The sequence below is a fragment of the Balaenoptera ricei genome, chromosome 2 (assembly GCF_028023285.1).
Source record: "Balaenoptera ricei isolate mBalRic1 chromosome 2, mBalRic1.hap2, whole genome shotgun sequence".
NCBI classification, from domain to species: Eukaryota; Metazoa; Chordata; class Mammalia; order Artiodactyla; family Balaenopteridae; genus Balaenoptera; species Balaenoptera ricei.
Genome location: NC_082640.1, coordinates 30,204,340 through 30,224,878, shown reverse-complemented (window position 1 = coordinate 30,224,878; position 20,539 = coordinate 30,204,340). Strand labels below are relative to the sequence as shown.

Here is a 20,539-nt window from a genome sequence, read left to right as displayed (position 1 = left end):
GACAAAATTCAACACCCATTCATAATTAAAACTTATAGCAAACTAGGAATAGAGAGGAATTTCCTCAACTTGATAAAGACTATCTACAAAATCCCTACATTGACACCATACTTAACAGTAAGAAACTCACAGGTTTCCCACTAAGATCAAGAACAGTGTCCCCTGTCGCCATTCATTTTTAACATTGTTCGGAATTCCTAGCTAATGCAATGAGAGAAGACAAGGAAATAAAAGTATATAGATTGGAGTGAAGAAATAAAGCCGTGTCTGTTTGCAGATGACATGATTGTCTATGAATAAAATACAAAAGAATTGACAAAAAAACTCTTGGAAATAATAAGCAATTGTAGCAAGACTGTAGGATACAAAGTTAATATAAAAAGTCTTATCACTTTCCTATATACCAGCAATGAACAAGTTGAATTTGAAATTAAAAACACATTACCATTTACATTAGAATCCCCCAAATGAAATACTTAGGTATAAATCTAACAAAAATATTATTACAAGATTTATTTGAGGAAAACAAGATTCTGATGAACAAAATCAAAGAACTAAATAAGTGGAAAGATAACTCTTGTGCATGAATAGGAAGACTAATATTGTCAAGTTATCAGTTCTTCCCAACTTGATCTATAGATTCAGTGCTGTCCCAGTCAAAATCTCAGGAAGTAATTTTGTGGATATTGATGAACTGATTCTAAAGTTTGTATGGAGAGGCAAAAGACCCAGATAGCCAGCTCAGTATTGAAGGAGAGGAACAAAATCAGGGCCTGATACTACCCAACTTCAAGACTTGTTATAAAGCTATAGTAATTAAAAGTGTGGTATTGGTGAAGTAACAGCCAAATAAATCAATGGAACAGAATAGAGAGCCCAGAAATAGACCTACATTAATATAGTCAGCTGATTGTTGACAAAGGAGCAAAGGCAATGCAACGAAGCAAAGTCTTTTCATCAAATGCTGCTGGAGCAACTGGACATCCACACACATACAAAAATGAACCTAAACACAAACCTTATGTCCTTCACCAAAATTAGCTCAAAATGGGTCATAGATCTAAATGTAAAATGCAAAACTATAAAACTCCTAGAAGATAACAGGAGAAAACCTAGATGACCTTGGATATGGTGATGACTTTTTAGATATAACACCAAGACACGACCCATGAAAGAAATAATTGATAAGGTGGACTTCATTAAAATTAAAAACCTTTGCTCTGTGAAAGACAGTGTCAGGAGAATGAGAAGACAAGCCAAAGACTGGTAGAAATATATAAAGAAATCTTAAAACTCAGCATTAAGAAAATGAACAAGCTGATTAAAAAATGAGCAAAAGAATTGAACTGATACCTCACCAAGATGATATACAGATGGAAAGTAAGCACATGAAAAGATGTTCAACATCATATGTCATTAGAGAATTGGAAATTAAAACAACATTGATTTACCACTATGTATCTATTAAAATGGCTAAAATCCAAAACACTGACAACCCCGTTCGCTGATGAGGATGTGGAGCAGTAGGAACACTTATTCATTGCTGGTGGGAATGTAAAATGGTGCAGCCACTTTGGAAGACAGTTTGTCAGTTTCTTACAAAACGAAATATACTCTTAGTGTACAATTCAGCAGTCATACTCCTTGGTATTTACCCAAAAGAGCTGAAAACTTACTTACACACAGAAACCTGCACAAGGGTGTTTATAGCAGCTTTATTCATAATTGTCAAAATACAGAAGCCACCAAGATGTCCTTCAAGTTGACTGGATAAATAAACTGAGGGGCATCTAGACAATGGAACATTATTCGGCACTAAAAAGAAATGAGCTATCAAGCTATGAAAAGGCATGGAGGAACCTTAAATCCATTTTACTAGGTTAAAGAAGCCAGTTTGAAAAGGCTATATATCCTGTATGATTCCAACTATATGACATTCTGGAAAAGGTAAAACAGTGGAGAAGTAAGATTAATGGTTGCTAGGGATTGTGGGGAGAGGGAAGGATGACTAGGTGGAGCACAGAGAATTTTTAGGACAGAGGAACTATTTTGTATAGCATTTTAATGTCTTTATGCATATGTGAAAACCTATAGAATGTACACCACCAGCAGTTAACTATGGACTTTGGGTAATAATGGTGTGTCACTGTAGGTTCGTTGATTTTAAGACATGTGCCCTCTGGTTTGGGATGTTGATAATCAGGGGGGCTGTGGGAGTGTGGGGACATGGGATTCTTTGTATTTCCTGCTGAATTTTGCTGTAAACCTAAAACTGCTCTAAAAAAATAAAGCTTATTAATATTAATACCTTAAAAAAGTTATTCCCAGATAACAGTACTGATGAACCTAGTGGCAGGGCAGGAATAAAGATGCAGATGTAGAGAACGGACTTGAGGACACAGGGAGGAAAGGGGAAGCTGGGACGAAGTGAGAGAGTGGGATGGACATATATACACTACCAAATGTAAAATAGATAGCCAGTGGGAAGCAGCTGCATAGCACAGGGAGATCAGCTCTGTGCTTTGTGACCATCTAGAGGGGTGAGAAAGGGAGGGTGGGAGGGATGCTCAAGAGGGAGGGGATATGGGGATATATGTGTACATAAAGCTGATTCACTTTGTTGTACAGCAGAAACTAACAGAACATTGTAAAGCAATTATACTCCAATAAAGATATAAAAAAAAAAAAGTTATTCCCAGATGGATTAAGAAGTCAGTATTTTAAAAAATTGTATAAAAGAGGAAAATAAAATTGAATATTTTTCAGACTTGAGTGTGGAAGGACTTCTAATCATTAAAGGTGACCATAAGGGGAATACATAGCTAGATTTCAGTATAATTTCATTTAATGTTTACTAAAAGACAGACAAAAGTATTTTGTAAATAATATGTAAAGAAATTAATATGTAAATGGGAAAATAGCATGAATAGACTATCAATAAAAAGTAACTTCAAATTGCTAGTAGAGTTTGGGAAAATTTTAACCTGAACTAAGTCACAAAGAAATGCACATTATACAGTGAGATTAATTTTTAAATTTTATGCAATATTTGATGTAAATACTTTAAAATACTTATATATTTATGTTAGATGACATAAAAATAAAACAAAAACTTGCACCCCTCCACCAGAAGTAAAAATCAGAACATATTTGATGCTGTGTATTCTCCCAGTGTGTTCCTCCTCAATGCAGCCTCTTTTTCCTGCCCCCCCCCAACTATTCTCTTGCTGTCCTATCATGTTTATCATTTCCTTGCAATAAAAAGTTTCCCCATATATGTATGTGTCACCAAGAATTCCTTGTTTAATTTTACTTATTTATAAGTTTTTCCTGATTTGCTTTCTCTTTTATCTTTTTTTCCCCCATTTGTAGCATTTGTATGATAGGAAACAAGGTACTTACATAGATGGAAGGGATTGCATTAAATTGGATTTGTAGGGATAAAGAATACCGGTATTGCCTGGAGGCTTGCCAAAGTTACTTGGACCAGCTTTCACCCATCAGAATAACTAGTGTCAAAAAACTACAAAATTATAAGTGTTGATGAGAACGTGGAGAAATTGGAACCCTTGTGCACTGTTGGTGGGTATATGAAATGATGCAGCTGCTATGGAAAACAGTATGGTAGTTCCTCAAAAAATTAAAAATAGAATTGCCATATGATGCAGCAATTCCACTTCTGGGTATTTGCCCAAGAGAATTGAAAGCAGGGTCTTGAAATATTTGTATACGCATGTTCATAGTAGCATTATTCACAATAGCTAAAACGTGTCCATCCACAGATGAATGGATAAGGAAAATGTGGTATATGCATGCAATGGAATATTATTCAGCCTTAAAAAGGAAGAAAATTCTGCCGTATGCTACAGTATGGGTGGATCTCACGGACACTATGCTCAGTGAAATAAGCCAGTCACAGATGGACAAATCCTGTGTGATTCTTCTTCTTTGAGGTACTTAGAGTCGTCACAGTCATAAAAACAGAAAGTAGAATCATGGGTGCCAGGGGCTGGGGTGGGTAATGGGGAGTTAGTGTTTAATGGGTATAGGATTTCAGTTTACAAGATTAAATGAGTTGTGGGGATGGATGGTGGTGATGGTTGCACAGCAATGTGAATGTATTGATACCACTGAACTGTACACTTAAGAATGGTTAAGATGGTACATTTTATGTGTATTTTACCACAATAAATGAAATTGGTAAGTTTACTGGGAAGTTTTTGGGGTTTTTTTTGTTTTTTAAACTATAGAAGTCTTGAGAATCACTGCGAGTCTGTCATATTCCTCAGATGTGTTGGAGCTAAAAAAAAAAAAAAAAAAAGATTGAGGACTATATTGTATATCTCTACAAGTTTTCTGATCTTTCTTTTTGATATCTTAATCTTTGATATAACATAAACGAAGGCTTACTCTGGGACTTTATTGTTTATATAATATAACTGGAAAAGTTTAATTTTATAAGTCCATATCAGAAGTTTATCATGTTCATAACTATGCTGTGCACCTTGGAAGACAGATGAAAAATAAACAAGACACGTCTTTTCCTTACTTGAATTAATAAATTCTTTTTAGGAATTTAAAATTATTTGTACAAGGCAATACATTTGTAAGAGATGAATAAACAAATTACAATTAGAATACACAAGAGAATTGAGTTTGATTCTTGTGAAAGCGTTGGTCAGGAACATTTGCATCGTAGTAAGTCCTAGAAAGAACAGGGAATTTTTAGTAATTAGTAAAGGGGCAGGGAGAACATTCTAGACAGAACTGCTTAAACAAAGGGATAGAGTTATGAAGTTTGGGGACACATTTAGAAATTTTGAGTAGTTCAGTTTAGTAGAAATATAATATACATTCAGGTACCATAGACTAAAATTTGGTTTGGCCAAAATCAGTTAAAGGCCTTATATGATAAGCTGTAGGTGCCTAGAATATAAGAAACTAATTTTCTAAGATTTTCTTTTTATTTACAGACACCTAAATTACTATCCTTGTCTTATATCTAGCCACATTATTAATCATATTTACTAGCTAATGGAAGGATTTTTGTTTACCTTATTATTATATTCCCAGAGCATAGAAGAATGCCTAACATGTAACAAGCGTGCCTGAAATGAATGATTTTAGATTTCATAAGAAAGGAGAATTTCAGTGATTGTACTTTAAAGAGATCTTGTCCTAATAAGTCAGGTTGTTTTTGGTACTTTTATAACATGCCTCCAAGCTTCACTGTATTCACCTGACTTGGGTTTGCATCTTTGCAGTGTTCTCCTTGAGTTCCTGTAACTATGAGCATGTTCTTTATGGTGTACCTTCATTACCAGGCATATCTACCTGTGTGACTCAGTGTAGGTAGATGTCAAAAATCTTTGGCTTTGACTTTACATCTGTTTTCCTGAAGTGTAGCATTGCTTAATTCTTTAATCTTGAGTTTAATCATTTCTAGGAATTAAGTGGCATCACTTTTAGAATTTCTGCTACTAGTCTACTATATTCTTCTGGTTGTTATGTAAATAGTTATATTTGCTATTTATTTTAGTATTTGTAAATGTTAGCTTTGCCGTTATATATCTTTTGTATTTCTGAATAAACTATTCTTAACTTTATCTATATGTATTTTGAAAACATAAGTTGAGTTATATATATGTCAACTGTACCTGTTTGTATTCTAGTGTTTGTTCCAAGGATTGTAATATGCATCCTCGATTTAACATAGTTCCTCTTGAATTAGTATAATAAATACCATTTCACATAAAACGTAAGAATTTACAATGATATAATTACTTACTACCCCTTCCCCTCCTTTGTGCTATTGGGTTGTCATCTATATTTTACTTCTACATATGTTATAAACCTAATGATACCTAACAATTATTTTTGTTTGCTTTAAACAGCCAATTATCTTTTCAAGAAATTAAGAAATTTTATATTTTCCCACATATTTACCATTTTGTAGTGTTACTTAAGCTAGAAGTAGTATCTGTTTTGTCTGAATTCTCACAGCATATATTTTGTACCATTTATGTCATATATGACATTACAGTTAGTAGTTCCATGTATATGTCAAATTGCCTTTGCCAGTTTTATGTTATTTTCTGTCAAGGACTAGAGTTTATACATTTTAAAATACTTCATTGTGTTTAGCTATTGCCTTACACAAAATAGGCAACATTTTTTTAAGTGTGTAAGAATGACTGAAATTTTGTTCTTTTATCTGAGTATTTGTATAATCTGACAAGTTGTATTTTTACAGTTCACCATTAGATGTCACTTTCTAACATTGTATATTCTTACCAATAAATTCCATACCATATTGCTTATCAGATTTGGAAAGTTGACACTCCTATACAAGTGCACTTAAACTGAGAAGTTTCTGTACATTTTAAAGTGGTTACTTTCTAGAACAGAGACATTCATAAATAATAATTATAATTTTAAAAATCTCTTAATTTTATATTGAATTCTATACTGAACCAACTGATTTTCCTTAAGTTTTCTTTAAAACTTGAATGCTGCTGTTGTTTTTGATTCTTAATTGATTTTGTAATTCTGAAAAGCACTTTCTTATTTCAGGAGCCTAACTGATCCTAGACTCACCAGAAGAGAATCTCTAGTTAAGCTTTAATGGCAACTGCTGGTTTTATTTGGGTTTTTTGGAGAAAGAAGGAGAATTGACTTAGCTGTGAAAAGAAATGTAGAGGTGGAGAAAAAGATTCATGAGGCTCTCCTGGCCAGTCATGGAATACAATGAAGTGCTAAGAATGAATTTTCCTTTCTTATTCTCTCCTCTTAAAAGATAGGAAAGGTCAGGTCAAGGAGATTTCAGCCACCCCCAAAACTTTGATGTTTACCTATGCCTAAGGGCCTCAACATCATAACCTGTATGATTTAGGGGTCAGGTGTCTCGGTGCCTAACAGGTCCCTCTGTGCCCAGTGGAGAGTCCAGGCATGTGGCCTCTTCTTACAGTACCATCTCTCTCATCAGACATTCAGGCTGCAACTCCGTTTTTTCCCCCAGTCTTGCCAGGACACAGCTGGTGGCCATTTTCCTCAGTCTATTCAGAATATTGAAATTTGAATAAATTAGCAATGTTGTTTCCTAATAACATAATGAATGACCAACACCTCATCCAAGCATCTGAACATTTCTAATAATGTGGGTCCATCCATGTCATCCTCTGGTATACCAACCCCCAGCCTTTCACACCTCAGCCAGAAACAACTATTCTATATTCTCTGTTTATGGTTTTATTTTTTTAAAAAAGGAATGTTGTTTTCATTATGAATATGTCTATATTGAATTAAAATATTTAAACCATGAGTATAATAAACTAAAGTACTTACAATTCGGACATTTAATTTCCGTTTTGCATTGATCTGTCAAATTACACACAATATAATATCAAAAATGAAATTTTATATAGTAACATTTTTGCTTTATAATAAATTTTAAATGTATATTTCTTTGACAAATTGGTATAAGATGGCCACTCATTCTTCTTGGGAAGACCTTTTTTACTGTTGGTCTTGTAGTGTCATTCTTTGTGAAGTAATGAATTGAAAAGTTTTATGGAGTAATTGGTGATGTGGATGGTAGAAAATAAAAAAGTTGGCCATACTATATATTGAGGTGCTGAGAGTGTTACTTATGTTGATGATAATTCATTTTGTAATCCGTGCTTTTCCCTTATGTTTTTGTATATTGCTACAGCTGAAGGAGTAAACAGGTCATGGCACGCTTAACAAAAAGACGGCAGGCGGACACAAAAGCTATCCAGCATCTTTGGGCAGCCATTGAGATTATACGGAATCAGAAGCAAATTGCCAACATTGACCGTATTACAAAGTAAGTAATTTTAATCAAAAAAAGTCTATGTAAAATTTTATATAAGACTTTGGGAGAAAAGGTCCAAAGACTATTTATTTATTTATTATGCTAATTAACATATATTACAAAGTACTAGACACTTTCCCTTACAGGGGTATAAAGTTGTTAGGGAACTCAATACTGAAACATACACAAGCAACTTGTGTTTAGAGGTTGTATAAATGAATATTAGATAAGTAAAGTATCAATGTGTACTATTTCCAATAGTACACTAATAGATTTTTAGTTCTCAAAAATTTTTTAACTCTTGAAAACAAGTTCTTATTTGTCTTTTATTAAAAAGGCTTTTAGTTAATCACTTGATTTTATGTAAGCTATCTAAAAGTCTACTGTTCATTATTCATTTTAATGTATTAATAATATATGCTACTATATAGCTTGGTGTAGGTATAGTAACATCTTACTAGTTTGTAGCACACTAACCAAGAATTTTTAACAATTTCATTTTATATTTTAGAAGTTATAGTAAATAAATCTTCAGTTGACAGAAGAAAGTTCTTCTTTATTTTCCAATGCTGTTTATCTTGGTAGTCCAAGATTCAGAATAGAAAAAAATCAGACTACTGTATGAATACTCTATTTACATGTTATGTACTAATTATAAGGGAGTCTTCAAATAGAACTTGATTTTGTTTTGTTTGGTATTTTTAAAGGAATAAAGTTAAATTAATCTTTTAAAAATGTTTGAATGATATTTTTTCATAATTTAAATAGACTTTCTTTATACTTATTCTCCAACACATCCTTTAGATGCTACCTATAAAAAGGGAAAACAGATGATTTACAAAAGCTCATTTAATTAAGTGCTTATTTTTGTCGTTATTCATAAGTAACAAAGTTAAGTATCATATTTTTGTCACTTAGCCATATTCTAGTGAAGAAGATTATAAAGGTTACTTAAGAGGGAAGGGACATGAGAAAGAAAGATGGTGCTATATATTGCTTTAACTCTATATTTAACCCTTTGAATATTTTAAAGTTGCCCATGTACAACTCCTAGCTCCTATAGGTGAATAGAAGGGAAAAAAATAGGTAACAGCTATGTGGAAAATAAGAATAAAATAAATAGTGCATAATAATTAAATTACTTTTAATATTGGTGATATTGGAATAAAAGTTTTTTTTAAAAACCTCAAAGCAAAAAAAGCCTTAAGTATTTTCCTGTGGTTGGGATTTTTAAAAAAACCATAGTTTATGTATATCAAAAATTACTTACAGAAGAATGTAAAAAAAAGATAATGTTCTTTGGATTTAATTTTTTTAATTAAAGTCATTTAATCTTGACTGAACTATTTCAACTTTACAGGCTATTACTTCTTATTAATCCATGGCATCTTTCTCTGAAAGCTCTAGGGACATTCTCTAGGAAGCTGTGGGAACTCCAGGTGACATGTATAGAGTTTGGCTGACAAGGTTGCTGATGTGGGTGTCAGAGTAGTCTTTGGATGACCTATGTACCTGTGTGTGTACATGTGTATACACATGTGTACCTGTGTATACATGTTAAATTGTGAGCGATGCAGAGGCTGTTGACAGCACTGCACACCTCTTCTTGTTGTGCACAATGGCTTGTCCATAAACATTCTCTCTCCTCCTTTCCTCATCAGTACAACCTTAAGGGTGCCAAGGCTTATTTACCTTCCTGTCCTAAGGTCCATCCATAGATCTTAAGACAGATATGAGTAAATTCATTTACCTGCCAAATAGTCATTGTTTTATCAACCTTATCTAAAGATGAAAAAAATACTGAGAAAATCAGAGGGTAAGTGTTTGAGTGGTTCCCAGTGTTTCTTCTGCCTCATCTCATCTGAGAGTATGTCATATTCCTTTTTATTACGGGGGTGCATTTAGAGCATCTTGTACTTCTTTCATAACACTAGTCACATGTGTAATGATTTCCCTGCCAGACCGTCAGCCCCGGGAAGGAGCTGTCTAGATAATTGCCTAGCCCAGTGCCTTGGCTTCTCAGCAGTGTTAATTTCCTTGCTCGTAACCCTTGCCAAGGTAAGTTAGGAAGAAGAATTGGACCATGACAGGAAGTCAGATCTTTTGCTTTAAAGCCTAATAATCTTATTCTGTATTCTAAATAGGTAAATACTTTTCAAGCTTTAGATTAATTTTAAATCAAGGTGCTCTGCTTAGTTACAACTAAGTCTGAACATAGAGGTATCCTTAATCTTTATCCAAATATCTAAGTTACTGAAGGCTTTAGTAGAGTTGATGTGAAGAATGTATATGTAGTCATTAAGTTTCATTCTATATTTGACTGGTGAGTGACTCCATAAAAATACAAACTGTATAGCTTCAGTCACCCATTAAGTTTTGGGCTTTGGGGTCATGGCTCTTTATATTTTGAAGCCTGGCACATCCTAAACACCGTAGTTTACCTCTGTATAATGTTTTAGTTCTGCTTGTTTTTATTTGAAATATCTTTTAATCTGTAGGTTTCTCATTCATCTTTTTTTGTTGTTTTCCTTTGCAATTTATTTATCTAAGGACCTGGTTCATTTACTCTGTTGTTTCCTGTAGTCTGCCTTCACTGGTTTCATCCCTGTGGTGTACTTTAACCTGCTGCTCATTCCTTTGACTCTCACGGAAATTAATAGTTGATCCTAAGGCTTGGGGGTGGGGGTGAGACTTCTTCATAGGTGGTGATGTGTTCTGCCCTCAGGAGGCCATAATGTATTTCTTCTGGCGAGGTTAGTACTAAGCTTGGTATACAGTGGCTAGATCCAGTAATTCATTAAGGATTGCAAAATAGTGATAATCTAGTTTTATCTTTTCTTTTTTAACTGGAATAATTCTGTAAGGACATAAACTTCCCATCATGTAGTATATGGTTACCATGTGGTATCGTTCATATCAGAAAGGTAGAATAATTGATTGTTTTATTTACCAGTTTTCACAATAGCATCCTCTAATGGCAACCAATTAGGTTTTTTTTTTTTTTTCATTTGGAATTCATGGGTTTCAATACATTTGATATATTTCAGTCTGTTTCTGATATAATCCCTATTGATGCTTAACTTTTCCCTTCTTTGACAATTTGGAGCCTCTTCATGTTGGCCCCAGAAGTTCCTCTCTGCTTTCTGACACGACAGAATTTTTTCAGGCTCATCTAGGATACACCCTGCCCCAGTCCAGGAACCACTGATTTCTCCAGGGGTCTCTGGTTTCTCGCAGTTAGAAATTATGTTTCAAGAGCATTTTTTGGCCTTCAGTGTGCTCATTGCTGCCAGGTTGGTCTCTCTTTCTAGGCCTTTTAGTGGACGAGTTAGGAAATACATATAATTGTAAAAGAAAAAGACTACATCATGAATTCATACTGATATTTTCCCCTTGAATTTATGGCTACTGGTTTTTACTGAGCTATCTAAAATCTTTATCTCCTTTCTTACACAATAAGAGTCATGATTCTTTAGGACATCATGGATAATAACATCTTAGAATATCATGTAGTTACTCAATTGTTTCATCCAACACTGCATCCCAAGCTGTCTGAGAATAATAGCATCAACACTTAACTAATAATACATTTCATGGAAACCATATAAGTTGTCTTACCCATCTTTAAACAGTTGTACTAATTCTAAACTGTCACAGAAAATAGCAGTTACATATTATACTTTCTTCCTTACAACTGCCATTTAGTCTTACTTCTCCAAGTAAGTGTGTATTTCATGCTCACCACTGATATCTAAAGTTCATTCTCTAGTACATTCTTTAAAAAAAGTTTTTCACTTCCCCACCCCCGCAGTTTTATTGAGATACAGTTGACATATAACATTGTATTAGTTCAAGGTGTACAACATAATGATTTAATACATGTTTATATTGTGAAATGATCACCACAGTAAAGATAGTTAACATCCATCACCTCTCCTAGTTGTGAAATTTTTTTTCTTGTGAAGAGAACTTTTTATACTCTCTTAACAATTTTGTATTGTTAACCATGCCGTACATTACACACCCAGAACTTATTTATCTTATAACTGGAAGTTTGTACCTTTTGTCAACCTTCACTCATTTTGCCCACCCCCACCCCCAGCCCCTGCCTCTGGCAACCACCAATCTGTTCTCTGTATCCATGAGTTTAGTTTTTTAAGAATCCACATATACGTGAGATCATATAGTGTTTATCTTTCTCTGTCTGACTTATTTCACGTAGCATAATGCCTTTAAGATTGATCCATGTTGTCACAAAATGATGGGGTTTCCTTCTTTTCTTATGGCTGAATAATATTCCACTGTGCATGTATACCATATTTTCTCTATCCATTTGTCTGTGGATGGACACTTTGGTTGTTTCCATGTCTTGGCTGTTGTAAATAGTGCTGCTGTGAACATGAGGGTGCAGATATCTTTTTAAGATATCACAAAATGATGGGATTTCCTTCTTTTTTATGGCTGAATAATATTCCACTGTGCATGTATACCATATTTTCTCTATCCATTTGTCTGTGGATGGACACTTTGGTTGTTTCCATGTCTTGGCTGTTGTAAATAGTGCTGCTATGAACATGAGGGTGCAGATATCTTTTTAAGATAGTGATTTCATTTTCTTTGGATAAGTACTCAGGAGTGGAATTGCTGGATCATATGGTAGTTCTATTTTTAATTTTCTGAGGAAGCTTCATAGTTTTACATAGTGGCAGCTCCATCTAGTAGATTCATAATCAAGACTTCCTGGGGACAAATATTTGAGTTCTTGCATGTTATAATATCAGTTGGTCTGCAGCCTTTTTACTTGAAAGTGAATTTGTTTGGATATAAAATCCTTAGCTTTTATTTTCTTTCTTTGAGGTTCTTATATGTGTTATCTATTCTGGCTTAAAGCAATGCCATCAAAAAATCTGATGACAAGTTGGTTTTCTTTCTGTTGTGACTTTGTCCTTTTGCCTAGATTCACAAAGATTTTTTTTTCTTTGAAGTCTAGGAGCTTGACTGTGTCTCAATGTTGGTCATTCTAGGTTGTTTTGTTGGGTATACAGTGTCCCTTTAATATGTTTTTTTGAAATATTGAAAATTTTACTTTAAAAATGATAACAGTTTGACCCTTGAGCAACATGGATTGAACCGTGCAGGTCCACTTATATGCGTATTTCTTTCAGTAAATACACACCACAGTACTACGTGATTCATGGTTGGCTGAATCCAGATGTGGAACCGCAGATACAGAGGGCTGACTGTAAAGGGAGACGGAGATTTTGACTGTGTTGGGGGTGAGGCGGACTCTAACCTCCGTGTTGTTCAAGGGTCAATTGTATATGTGTCATCCATGGACTTTTATTATCTTGTTTAGTTGTCATTTATTGGGGCCTTCTCTTATACTGTGTTGGTTTCTTTTCCTGTCTTCTATATTTGTAATTTTCAGTTTGGGCAGTTATGAATAAAGCTACTATATATTTTCGGTTTTTAATATTTTCTTTCTTTACAATGTCTACTTATGACTTTTTCTGCTATGTACTCACTCTTGTGTGCCTTCTACTTTGGACTTTTTACTTCTGAAGTGAATTTTTTCATTTACTTCGCATGTTTAAGTCATTTCTGAGTTTTTCTAATTCTGATTTATGTCTTTCCTATATCTTACATCATCTTCTTAATGTCTTTTCACGTGTTTTAAAATAGTAGTTACAGTTTTCATCTGTGTTATAGGCACATCTCTCAGGCGTGCTTTCATTTTAAGGATGTCCTGCTTCTTCAACCACAGTCCTTTCATGTGAAATCAAGCTTCCAGAACTTGTGTCAGGGAAAGGTGGTTGAGAATAGTTTTTCTAGATATGGCTCTAAAAGCATCTTCTTATGTCATTTTTATGAAGAGCTAACAATATGGCCTCATATTTACCATGATTTCCTGCTTCTTCTGTACCTTCTTCCAGAATCGCAATTTCTTTTGTACCCATTGTCCTTACATTGGAGATCTTTATGACCAGACTTCAGTAGTGTTTGGTACTTTTATTACTAGCAATTCCTCTACACTGTGGAGCTCTGTACTGAAAGGGAGCTTTGGATTATTAATTTTGAGTGTTAATAGGTCTCACTATGTTCTAGCCCCTTAAGGCTTTACCATGAATTCACAAATTACCATCAATTACCTGCAAATGGAAGTGTGTAAAACCCTACCCAGTTTCAACTGCTGTTCTTGAATTGACCCACTTTGCTTTTCAATGACTGCCTGTTGGTTGTTTTATCCTCCTATACTCACTTCCATTAGGTGGTCTGTTGTGTCCCTTGCTTTCTCCTGCACAGGTGTCAATACCAATTGCAATTGCAGGTTTGGAGATTTGTCCTCACCTACTAAGACTTTGGGATTCATGGGGATTCTCATCACTAATTTTGTTGTTTATGTTGTCCAGGGGTTGGGTTGTTTGTTTGCTTTTGCTAACTCTTCTAGTAACTTTATGTAGAGGGTTTGGGAGACATTAAAAACCATGTTACTTCTACCATCTTCCCAGCTCACAGCAGTCTTGCTGTTTTTCTCAAGGAAAAAAAAAAGTTGTTAAAGGTACTGTGTATATTCTGAAGTCCTAAAGCAGAGGTAAAAGTGGTAAAAATTCCTTCTAGCAGAGGCAAATTCAAGGAACATTTTTCATTTTTGTATATAACACTAGACACATCAGAATCTACAGCAGTATCATCTTCAAAGGATCATTAAAATACTAAATTTGTGTTGAAATTTAAAAAGAAATGTCATGAGTAGAAGCTTCAGGTCCTCCAAGTTAATCGAACAATTAGGGACTAATAACAATTTCTCTAACAAAATAGGATAATTTTTCTGTGTTGCAAATGTTTCTTCCACCTAATATGATGATGTCTAACTTTCAGGGTTCATAGCAGTAACCTCCTATTAGTTGTCAGTACACCTCCCTTGGAAAGAGTCCTGAGTCTTTTTTACCACTTTCTTTTACTTTTATTTTTTTTTAATCTGCTAGTTTTCTGTTCAAAAAGGAGTAGAAAAGGTGCTATAAATTAGAGAATCACTGTTGAGATTTATTTAATATTTCAAGTATTTAAAAAACATCACTAAGAGAAACTTCTTTGACAAGTTCTGTTATTTGGGGATGTATTTTTATAAAAAGAGTCAATCTGAAATCAAAATACATGTATGGGATGAAGTTTGATTGTTTAAAATTAATGGGTAACCTATGCCTCTGATTTAAAAGCTCATGTTTATAAATTTGATTTAATGATGATATAAAATTCCATACATGTCCGCACTTGGAAACTAAATAAGCACAAATAAATTTTGGCCTCTCCACAATTTTATAAAATATAAAAAACATTTTATATTTTTAGAAACTGAAAGATGTTTTGTGATGTTTTAATCACCATAAGATGGAAACAAATGATTCATTTTATCATAAAAAAGAATATACATTAGTCAGTTTAGATGAACATAAGCATAGGCAAGAGTAGCTTCTCTTTTAAAGGTCTATAAATGCTAAATTATAAGTAGCACATATGAATTCATCAATATTTTGAAATTTGGATAGGTGTAATGAAATTAAAGCTTTGAAATAGTTGATTGCTTAGCACTTATATAAAACAAATATTTATAAAATATTTTTATGTTTAAAATCATGATGTTAGCCTGTGTTTTACAGTTTTTAAATCAAGGAGCAAAGAGGTGAAGATTCATATGACAATGAAATCAGTAACAGAAATGAAATTTAAACTTTGAATCCCTAAGATTCCCAATATGATTCATAACTCATTGTCAGGTTATTTTTTAAAATGTCACCTATATTTTAATATCCAATAAAAATACTCATTGTCAGGTTATTTTTAAAAATGTCACCTATATTTTAATATCTAATAAAAATAAGTTACATGTCATTTTTTCCTCTTTAATCCAAACAAATTATTCATATCTAATTTGAATAATTATAATATAGCATTAGAGTTTCATAGGTATTCTAAGTAATAGTTATAATTTAAAGACATATTTTTGAAAGAAGTATGGATTTTATATTAGTCTCTGCCAGCATTATTGGCTAACATTATTGGTGTCATTGGGAGAGGTCAAATTAATTTTTTTTGTTGACTGTTGGAAAAAGCAGTTGAAACTTTCTTTCCTGTCTTGAATAACTTTGATTTTGTGTTTCTAGAGGTAACCATGTTTGTGACTAGCATGATTAGACTAACATTGGATTGGTTGACTTAGTCCCATTCAAGTTAATGTTTCAGATTAGGGCATCAATTAATTACGTGTATTGCTTACTTTAGGGTCAAACCCCAGTTAGAAAATGTGACCTCTGACCTCTTGTGACATGTTTGGCATTGAAATTTGAGTTCTCCTGGAGTTCTTCCTGTCACTACAGACAGACATAAGCCCAAACTGTAAGTCTTCTTCATGTGTAGGTTGCCTTTGAAGTTGCAACTAGGTACACATTATTTATTTATTTGTTTATTTATTTATTACAGTTCAGTTTTATGAAACCCATGATTTCTAGGAACTATTTGTTAAGTTATAATTTTGTCTTTGTCAATTTCTATTCCCTCATAAGATTTATTATAGAATAGGAAAATGGCCATTGCCTAAGTTACTTCTTTGAAAATAAAGTTAGTTTTAAAAAATTAGCAGTTAATGTTATGCTGTATATGTACTTCCAAGAATTCTTCATTCTCATAACTACATTCTCATTTCAATCTACATTGATTTATTCTTTCTTACATATCTTCTTATGGTAGCAGATTGGCAGGTACAGTTTACCACTGTTACCATTGTTATTTTATTTTACATAATAACAGCCTTACAGAAGAAGTAACTGATTCTGAAGAACCATAATCCACAGTTCTACAGTGAGTTTTTTCTAGTGGCACTCGCCTTGGCTTGGATTGTTGTCTAGCTGTTTTCATGTTTCACATTTCTCTGCAGTTCTGTGATGGAAACATACAGACAAGGCACAGAAAAGTGTCAATAACCATTAAAGAATAAAACAATAGTACCAAATAATAGGAGAGGTATCACAGACAGAAGACAGCTCAGCCCCATGTGAGTGGAATGTTTAATTAATAACATGATAGACCTTATTTGAGGGGGCAGTCACTAAGGGAGAGTCAGGGAGGCCTTATGGAGGGTATGGAATTGGTCAGGAGTTGGAAGTTGGATGGGATTTGGTGAGGCAGAGAGGGGAGTCAAAACAGAGGGACTGTAGAGTTTTGGGGGAAAGGGAGTGAAAAGGCAGAGAGGCCCAGACTAGGAGGGCCTCTAATGCCAGCATTGAGATTTTAATCCTGTGGCTAGAGGGGAATGGTAAATGTGTTTGGAGTATCCTAGACTGGATAGATTGAATGGTCCTCTTAAATGCCTGGTCTTCCCCACCTGGCCTGGGTTTTAGCCTTGTGTAATTTCCTGCCTTTGCAGTGGCAGCAGGTTCCTAATTGGGCCTCTGGTCTCCTGGTCTTGCTAGTCTGTTTCCTCTTCCCGTCATTGGTGTCAGAGATGTTTTTCAAAAACACCATCTTATCAAATTTTCCACAACTGAAAGCCTTCTTCTGTTGCCCATGCTTTCCCAGTCCCTTGTGCAGGGTGTCAATACCTCGGCCTTCCTCATTTGCATCACCTCTTGCTGTTCCCTGCTCAGAATGGCCTGTACTCCAGACGCACTGGACTCTCGGGGGCCTCAGCTCTGCTGTGTTCCACACTTGGCTGGGATGCCGGTCCTCCTGGACTTGTCCTCCAGACAGACTCCTTTTTCAAGACATATCTCCTAGGAAGTCATTTCTGACACCTTTAAGTTGACCTAAGCCTCACATTTTATCAGTTTTCTAGATTTTAGGTCTGATTATGTTCTTGATTTCCCCATTGTGTGTAAAGTGCAAATACTTGAACAAGGTGTTAGTGCTGAGCCTTTCACATTCGGACCCTAACTTTCCTTCCTTCCATGACCTGCCTCCCCCAACTCAAGAGTCCATCTGATGAGACTGTTCTCAATTGCCTCAGAACCCTATTATTTTGATTCTTTATTTTGTATTTTTCCTTCATTAATGGATAGAGCATCCCCTTTCTTTTAAGATCCAACTCAAACATGATTTCCTTTGAGATATTGATTTATTCCTCACTATAACCAATCCCGTTACTCTTACTCTTTGCTCACATAGTAATATGTATAAAGCTGAATTTTTATTATTTGTTATAGCCTTTTATGATCTTTAAAAAATATTTCTGCTTCCTTTGCTGTTTGTGAGCATCTTGAGGGTAGGGCATGCATCTTTCCTACCTTTGGATCTTAGTATGAAGCATAGTAGCTGGGACAAGACGCTGAGAAAAGGTTTCTTAATTATAATAAATATTCGGTTGCATTAACTGAAGAAGTAGTTTCAAAGAAGATTATAATAATTGAGAACATCGAGTCATTATTTTGTGACAAGCACAATGCCCTCTATGATTTCTCATTTAATTTTCACACTGGAACTCCGTGAGGTCTATTGTCATTACCCTCATTTTGTTGATGAAGATGATGAAGCTTAGGCAGGTGAAATAAAATGCCTACAGCCACACAGGTTTTTGGCGGTAGAACTGAAATTTGAATATAGATCTAATGTCATAGTCCAAGCTCCTAACCATTAAATGTTTCCTTTTGATATTTAATGAATTTATATTTGTATCCTTGCAAACTTTGAAGTTTTAAAAACATTGTCATCTACTTGGTGTTTCCATATTATCTCATTTCACCCTAACAGCAACTCTGACATTCATATTAGCCCCACTTTATGGGTAAAGAATATGAGGCTGTATGAGTAAATTATTTGTCACAGGTTAAATGTTAGAATTAGGGAGAACCTAGTTCTTCAGAGTAAAATCTAATTTTAAAAATAAATTCATTGATGATGCTGTTTAGGTTTGAAGTTTATTACTTTTTTGTTCAATGCAATTTTAAAATATTTGTTGTATACCTATCCATTTATAAAGCACATAGTGGCAGATCATTATTATTATTTTTAATTTTTTTTATTGTGGTAAAGTATACAGAACATAAAATTTACCATCTTAACCATTTTTAAGTATACAGTTCAGTGGTATGAAATACACTCACATTGTTGTGCTGCTGTCACCACCACCCATCTCCATAGCTCTTTTCATCTTGCAAAACTGAAACTCATTACCTATTTAACAATAACTCCTCCTTCCCCCCAGACCCTGGCAGCCACTATTCTACTTTCTGTCTCTATGACTATGACTACTCGAAGTACCTCATATAAGTGGAATCACACAGTATTAGTCTTCTTGTGACTGGCTTATTTCATTTAATATAATGTCCTCATGTTCATCCATGTTGTAGCATATTGCAGAATTTTCTTCTTTTTTAAGGATGAATAATATTCCATTGTATATATAGACCACCTTATGCTTATCCATTCACCCATCATTGAACACTTGGGTTGCTTCCATGTTTTAGCTATTGTGAACAATGCTGCTATGAACATAGGTGTACATATACCTCTTTGAGACTCTGCTTTCAATTCTTTTGGGTATATACCCAGAGGTAGAATTGCTGGATCATATGATGGTTCTATTTTTAATTTTGTGAGGAGCCACCATACTGTTTTCCACAGCAGCTGTACCATTTTACATTCCCATCAACAATGCACAAGAGTTCCAAATTTTCTGTGACCTAGTCAACACTTATAATTTTCTGTTATTTTGATAGTAGCCATCCTGATGGGTGTGAATGGTATCTCATTGTGGTTTTTTTTTTAATTGGAGTATAGTTGCTTTACAGTGTTGTGTTAGTTTTTACTGTGCAGCAAAATGAATCGGCTATACATATACATATATCCCTCTTTTTTGGATTTCCTTCCCATTTCGTTTACCACAGTGCATTAAGTAGTCTTGTTGTGTTTTGATTTACATTGCCCTAATGATGAGTGATGTTGAGCATTTTTTCATGTGCTTATTGACCCTTTAAACATCTTCTTTGGAGAAATGTCTGTTCAGGTCCTTTGCCCATTTTTCAATCAGGTTTATATGTTGTTGAGTTTTAGGAGTTCTCTGTATGTTCTGGATAATAATTTCTTATCAGGTATATGATTTTTGAATATTTTTTCCTGTTTGTGGGTTGCCTTTTAAATCTTTGGGTAGTGTCTCTTGATGTACAAAATTTTTAAATTTTCATGAAGTCCAGTTTGACTATATTTTCTTTTGTTGCCTGTGCCTTCGATGTCATATCCAAGAGATCATCACCAAATCCAGTGTTGTGAAGCTTTTGTCCTAAGTTTTCTTCCTAGAGTTTTATTGTTTTTGATCTTACATTTAGGTCTTTTATCCATTTTGAGTTTATTTTTGTATATGCTGTTAGGTGAAAGTCTGACATTCTTTTGCATTTTGATGTCCAGTTTTTACAGCACCATTTGTTGAAAAGACTGTTCCCCACTGAGTAGTCTTGGCACCCTTGTCAAAAATCCTTTGGCGGTATATGCAAGGATTTTATTTCTGGGCTATCTTATTCCATTGTCTGTATGTCTGTCTTTATGCCAGTACCACACTGTTTGGATTACTGTAGCTTTGAAGTAGATTTTGAAATCAGGAAGTATGAGTCCTTCCATTTTTTCTTCTTCTTTCAAGATTGTTTTGGCTATTTGGGGTCCATTGAGATTCCATATGAATTTTCTGATTGGTTTTTGTATATCTGAAAAAAAATCATTGGG

General features: G+C 34.2%; 1 protein-coding gene across 15 annotated transcripts in view; it reads left to right on the top strand.

Annotated features, from left to right (window-relative positions):
• ZMYND11 (zinc finger MYND-type containing 11) overlaps positions 1-20,539 on the top strand; it is a 129,516-nt gene that overhangs the window by 47,522 nt on the left and 61,455 nt on the right. For 12 of the 15 annotated variants that reach the window (XM_059912253.1, XM_059912254.1, XM_059912261.1 and 9 more), the window contains exon 2: positions 7,712-7,846. In XM_059912253.1, the coding sequence (XP_059768236.1) occupies positions 7,731-7,846 (116 nt within the window). In that variant the 5' untranslated portion in view covers positions 7,712-7,730. Of the gene's footprint in view, positions 1-3,799; positions 3,954-7,711; positions 7,847-16,114; positions 16,229-16,766; positions 16,884-20,539 lie in introns of those variants that run through there. The other 3 variants (XM_059912256.1, XM_059912263.1, XM_059912262.1) reach the window with 3 other exon arrangements.